General features: G+C 35.9%; 1 protein-coding gene across 2 annotated transcripts; it reads left to right on the top strand.

Moving 5' to 3' along the window:
* The first annotated feature begins 727 nt into the window (after nucleotides 1-727).
* On the top strand, nucleotides 728-6,412 carry LOC118448451 (uncharacterized). 2 transcript variants are annotated; one of them, XM_085657159.1, is made up of 5 exons: nucleotides 728-3,232; nucleotides 3,572-3,878; nucleotides 4,233-5,738; nucleotides 5,817-5,909; nucleotides 6,337-6,412. In XM_085657159.1, the coding sequence occupies exons 2-3, from the start codon at nucleotides 3,689-3,691 to the stop codon at nucleotides 5,090-5,092; spliced, it is 1,050 nt and encodes a 349-aa protein (XP_085513285.1). In that variant the 5' UTR covers nucleotides 728-3,232; nucleotides 3,572-3,688; the 3' UTR covers nucleotides 5,093-5,738; nucleotides 5,817-5,909; nucleotides 6,337-6,412. The 2 variants fall into 2 exon arrangements, with proteins under 2 accessions (XP_085513285.1, XP_035737623.1); XM_035881730.2 differs by having other exon boundaries at nucleotides 728-3,878.
* The last annotated feature ends 25 nt before the right edge of the window (nucleotides 6,413-6,437 follow it).

The following is a 6,437-nucleotide window of genomic DNA, read 5'->3' as shown; positions in this document are numbered from 1 at the left end:
CGATTTTTCTTCTTCTCACCTCTTCTTGATTGTTAGAACTGCTGCTGATGCCGATGCTACTGGTATTGCTGTTCGACGCTGCATCGACGAGAAGCGAGCCAATTGCGCGAGCGGATTCACCGCTCCTCGAGACAACGCCCGCGAATCGGAGTCCCGCGATCACTGTATAATCGATCGCTTTCGTGGAAAGGCTCCACTTTCGCCGGAAAAAAGGAGGGGAAGGTCACCCCACTCCTTCGTTACTTGTGGATGAGATCGATCGAAATCGAGAAGCGGCTACTACTTCTTTTTCTTTCTTTCCTTATTTCTTTCTATTCTCTCTTACCGTTTCTTTTTTTCTTTCACGATAAACAGCTATCGCCATAATTCGGCTACGTCGAAGATATGTTCGTAGACCTGTCACCGCGTTCGTTCGTCGACGATCGACGACGACCGTACACGATCAGACCCGATCGGTGAAAATCGAAGCTGGCACGCGCGTACACGCGACGTACACGCGAACGTGTTGCTCGATGCATCGAGAAAGCCGTTTTATCTGTCGTTGCTACGGAGACAACGACAATGATGGCAGCTACGAAGGCAACACAGCGAGACGCACTGCTTGCACACACGCAACCCTGATGCCGTACGTATGCACGCACGCAGCAAGTAATGAAAGGCAAACGAGCCTATTCCTGTACTTTTTCTCTCTCTCTCTCTCTCTCTCTCTCTCTCTCTCTCTCTCTTACCCGTCGAACGATCGCCTCTCACTTGCGGCACACGAGTCTCTCTTGCGAGAACCCTTTTGCTCCTCCTCCTCCTCCTCCTCAATATCTTTCACCCGTTCCACCACCCTTTTGCGCCCTCTCCTCTCTACGCCCTCACTTCCTCCCCACCAAACGACCGCCAAGAACTTTAGGATCGATTCACACTGTTTACAAAAGATGTTTATCGTGAAATTTAGTCAAAATACTTTTTACATATCTAAAAAATAATTGAGTAGATATAAGGGAGCTTGGAAGTAATGTATATGTTTATCTCGTTGGATAGAAGACAAAGTTCAAATTATGCGCCTTTTATGTACTCTCGTCTGATTGGTCATCGACTCTGTGATCATTTCAAAATATTGGAATTCAAATATAAATATTGATAATAATAAGCATAGACATTTCTCGATCATTTATTGAATATTTTTTACGATAAATAAGATTTATATGCCAAATAAGAAAGTGCGAGATCAAACTTTTTTAGCACTTTAAAGAACTACGAAGAATCGTTGATGCATTTCAGAATAGGGTGTTTCCCTCTTCGAAAGATCGTTACCTTTCTTAACGCATTACCTGTCAAGCCGTTTTTGACTAAGTGTCGTCTTTAAGCCATGTGCGTCGAAAATAGTACATACATTAATTTTTATATATTTGATAAATATGTAGAAATTATCCATTTCTTATTTTTTTAAATTTATTTATCAGTAGAGTAAATAAAAATAAACAATGTGTAGTTAAATAGAAAACAAATAAGTTTATATATTTCATATTGAAAATATACAAGAATAATAAAAAAATTAATTTTTTCAATTCCTTCCCGACTTAATCTCTTTAGGATTAAATCTCTTGATTAAATCTACGACGATATGAAGGAACTGTTCCCATTAAAATTCACTTTTGTATCGAATTTACGTTTGTGTATTACATTTGTTAATGTACATCGTGTAGTTTTTTTCTAATAATTTTTTCTTTATAATTTCGATTAATCTTCTCGTTTCTGCTTTTTTCTTTTTCACTATCTAATCGGCCAATTGCACGATAAATTCACACAACTAAAGAAAACTGCATCGCGCAATTCATCACTACGTCGCGTGTACCGTTATCAACGCACGGCTCTGAAAAATTGCTCTGAAAACATCATCCTAGAACATGTAATAGTGACTTAGAATTGTTTTCTTCGACTTTATCTATTAATAACGCACTTGGCTTAAAAATGAGATCCATTAACAATCGCACACGTATAAAGGAACGTTTTAATAGCATGGAATGGGTATCATTCTGTAAAAAAAAATCGAATTATAAGATTATCATCATATCGTCACAACGGACGTGTAATCGCAATCAAAATGCCTACTGGAATTACGTTTCTTTTGCGATAAACGATAAAAGAGAGGAAACAGCACAGATTCAACCATTGGAACGTACATATAAGTACGATGACCCGAAAGCATGAATGACCAAATGGAAGGATGATTTTCTCGTTGCGAAATTGGAGATTCGTCTTAGAGTGTAGGTGGTGCGTGCTTTAGTGCAGCTTGCTAAGCATCTTGCGTTATTACCAGCACAAGCTTGTACTATGTACATACATGTCGACATACTCTTCGTGAAATAATCTATTTTCGTCGTCATCCTCGTCACTGTCACCGTCACCGTTGTCGTTGTCGTCATCGTCGTTACTAGCGAAACTTGTGAAAATTTATAGTAATTTTGATCCTAATAGTGAATACTAAAGAGAATTTTATGTTTCGTTATTTCGTCGGAATGTTGAATAAAAATTTGATCGCAGACATTATACATTTCTCATTATATACTGTAAGATAAATCTGTTCAAATTAAAATATTCAAAAGATACTTTTTTTTTTTGGAAAGTAAGTTAATATATCCATAAGTAACAAAAGCGTTTCAACGTTTTCATTTAAATGTTCTAAATGATATAAGGGTAGAAATGCAATTAACCCGTAACAGACATTTTTAAAGGGAATCAAAGTTCGCATAATCGCATATCATCAGATATTCCTTGATATAACTTTATTTCGCGAGCTTCCGAAAAATAGTTGGAGAGATGCGATCGTTCGATGTTAAGAACACGGATAATTATCGGTAAAAGCGGTGAAAGGTTCAACTAGTCGGTCTTCGACCGAGACGGATCTCTTGCAACAAATGCATTCGTTACGATTACCTCATTGCGTTCTCTCGTGACGCTTTGTCCTGACCACGCACCACACGTTAAACACGATTTAAAGCATTTCTAAACTATGTGTTATTGCGACTTAGGCGAGCGTCAACTTTCGCGTAACAGACGAGTTTGTAAAACTGTCTTGTCTGGAAGTACGGAACTCGACATTTTTTTCAGTGAAAGAAAAAAAAAGGAAAAAGACAAGGAAAAAGACAAGGAAAAAGACAAGGAAAAAGACAAGGAAAAAGACAAGGAAAAAGAAAAGGAAAAAGAAAGGAAAAAGAAAAGAGAAAAAAGAGGAAAAAACGATGTAGGTCAGATTTTTTATACAATGCTGAAATATATAAATATCTAGGGAAGATATGAAGATATCTGCGGTCAGTTAACTTTGAATAAAATAACATGTTTTAAAATGATGTAATGCTTAGGAACGAGCGATGACAATTTTTGTAAATTTTTTTTGCTTTTCGTACGATCGTTTTATAAAACTCGTTAAATACAAGGTTCAATGTTTGACGAGAATCATTATGACGGAAGTTATCAAACGTTTCATCCGACAAAACCGGTATTCTTCGTATAATCGCATGTTTCTTATTATTATTCCGTTTCGCTTCGTCGTAAATTTTTGTAGTTTTATGATTTCTTTAAGCGTCGAAATCCATGAGAAAGGTTTAGTAAGTACTTGTATCGTCGAAGAGGGATAAATGCGAAAACAAAATGGTCGCCGCTTCAGGCCCCGCTTATCGACACGTACGGAACCAATTCCATGAGTGAAACCGGTTTGGAACTAGTTTTCTTCGGTTTTTCGGCCCTTCCCCTCGCAAGATCCTGTCGCATACGACTCGAGCACGAGTCGCATTCGTGTACGGAATCTCTCTCGGACGTGTGCAAAGTTTCACGGAGGTCACACGGAGGTATAACCTTAGAAATGGCAGACGACGAGAAAGAACAGAGAGGTAAGTAAATCTCGTTTAAAACGAGAACGTGGTGGTTCATTTTGTCTCGTCGATATTTATCCGTCGCGCGTTAAATTTTGCGAAATGCAAATCTCGCTTGCACCTTTTCTGCAATATCTTCGAAATATCTAATACCGAAATATGTAAGATCCTTTCATTTACTTCCCTTACTTTACCTACGTTTCCCCTCTTCGATATATCTTCGATATATGGCACGAATAGACACGAATAAGTTATGCTCGTTGAATAGTCATGCTCGATTAAAGGAAACCTTTTTCTTTCTTTTTCTCTTTTTTGGACAGATCCTTGGGACATATATGTAATATATGTTATTTTAATTATTTCATTATTAAGGTCCGAACGTCGATGGAAATCAAATGGAAATCAAAATAGAGCCTACGATGCAATGTTACGTCGAGGAGGAACATGAAAATAGTTTCTCTAGTTTCGAAGCTAACGGCGCGATACCCTCTACCGCGGACGTTGGTGCTTTGAATCTATGGACTAGCAAGGCTACCACCTGTCTCATCGGTCAATATAAGAAATATCGATCGATGGTCGGACAATCGACCCAGATCAGAAGTTTACGAGAGATGTTTGAAATGATATCTCTTGAGATGCAAAATTATGGCTTTTATTTTAGTCCTCAAAAGTGTGAGAACAAGTGGCGTGTTTTAGAACGTAAGTACAAAAATTTAGTCTTCCGGGAACGATTGAAAAAGCCTGGAAGAATGAGACATTATGGTCATTGGGAACATAAGAGAGCCCTCGATGAAATATTCAATGAGAAAGAGAGACATGTATATTTCGAAGAAAACGATTTTCCGTCGCCGACAAGATCAGTTAAATACTCTCGGATGATTCTACCAAAAACAACGTCGGAACAACCCACGAGCTCATCCAATTCTAATAACAATCAAAATAATGATCCATTGGCTACGTTAATATCGAACGCAATACCGGAAAAACAAAGGGAAGAATCAGACTACAAGGTTACTTTGACGACGCTATTTGAAAGGTTCTTGGACGAAATGGGAAAGAACTTTGCGTTGGCTGAACGAAACAAGGAGAAACGACATAAGGAGGAAATGGCAATGCGTCAGAACGAGTTGGAAGTAAAAAGAAGATTGTTGAAATTGAAAGAACAAAAGATAGAATTACAAAAGTGTCAAATGATCGCTGCTGCACAACATTTTCATCTTAACAAACAGTAATCCTGTATATCGAATTTTATGTTCCATTTCGTCGTTTTTTTCTTTTTGCTAACTTTTTTCCAAGTATTCTCTCCAAGTCATTTTTTATTTTTTTTATAAAAAGATCGGATTATATGATTGGCCGGAAACTTCAATATTTGCTTGTTGGTAAAAAATGGTAAGTAGTAGAATGCAATAATCGAAGAGAGAGAGAGAGAGAGAGAGAGAGAGAGAGAGAGAGCGAGCGAAAGATCTTAATATAGGGCGATTATATTTCAAATAAAATGAATGCACAATAAAATATTTGCTATTACGAAGATAATCATTCTAATTCTTACGAGGAAGTTAATAAGACGATGAATACAGATGCATTGCTAAAAAATGTGTGAAAAGAGATAACGTAAAGAAGTTGCCAAGGTAATATTGAAAAATAACTGATAAAAAAATGAGATAAAACGATTGAGTTGCACTTTGATTCAGATAAGGTCAAAAGAGTAATGTAGGATTTTATACATTTCAACATCGTATTCCGCTTTACAAAATTTATATTGTCTATTAAATCTTCAGACATATTAATCCATAAATTATATTTTGATGCTTATGATTAACATTCAAAGATCATGAAAATGAGAATGAAGCTTGAGGAGAATAAACACAACTTTTCAAGGTAAATAATATTTTGAATATACATAAATAAAAATTCAATAGTTGAAAGCAGTTCGGTATAAAACCCTTTCGCCGTTAGATGGTGCTCGGGAAGGTTTAATGTTATATTCAGTCGATAATGAAGGACTGTTCGACTAGCCTATTCCAAGAGATGGCGTAGATAATAATGACGGTAAAGAAACATATAAAATTAATATCTTTTTCTTTTTTTTTTTTCTTTTCTAGATAATATAAATAACAAATAAAAATAAGACTGTAAAGTCAAATTTTTAATTTTCTATTTAAATATAGATCATTTAAATAATGTCACGAATAATTGACTTGCTACTAGTTATTTTTACAATTAAAGTTATATTTATATAAAAATGTACGACATTAAAATATAATTAATACTTGTTGATGTTGTGAAGGAAAATCTGATTGAAGATAATATTTAAATAATATTGTAAAAATCGTGTAATTTATTTTTGTTTTCTTTTCATAATTCACAATAATATCACACATGGAGAGTCTATACGCATACACTGTTTTGTAAAGTTAGTTCGTAGACATTATATGGATATCAATATCCAAGATTAATCTATTCTAATTTTTATTAGACAAAGTATTGACTGAAGATAAATCTAATCTGTTACGTTACCCTGGCGACGCACAGTTTAATTCAGTGAGTCGAGGTGAGTTTATGTATATCTTTCGTTCG

Source organism: Vespa mandarinia, chromosome 5, assembly GCF_050613455.1.
Source record: "Vespa mandarinia isolate Hongniang chromosome 5, ASM5061345v1, whole genome shotgun sequence".
NCBI classification, from domain to species: domain Eukaryota; kingdom Metazoa; phylum Arthropoda; class Insecta; order Hymenoptera; family Vespidae; genus Vespa; species Vespa mandarinia.
The sequence above is the reverse complement of the archived record's forward strand: the minus strand, read 5'-3'. Positions and strand labels throughout refer to the sequence as shown.

Bases quoted from the DNA above. Each gene is read 5' to 3' on its own strand.
- LOC118448451 (XM_085657159.1), top strand. From the start codon at position 3,689: ATGAGTGAAACCGGTTTGGAACTAGTTTTCTTCGGTTTTTCGGCCCTT. The intron at 3,879-4,232 runs GTAAGTAAATCT...TTCATTATTAAG, and splicing joins CGACGAGAAAGAACAGAGAG to GTCCGAACGTCGATGGAAAT.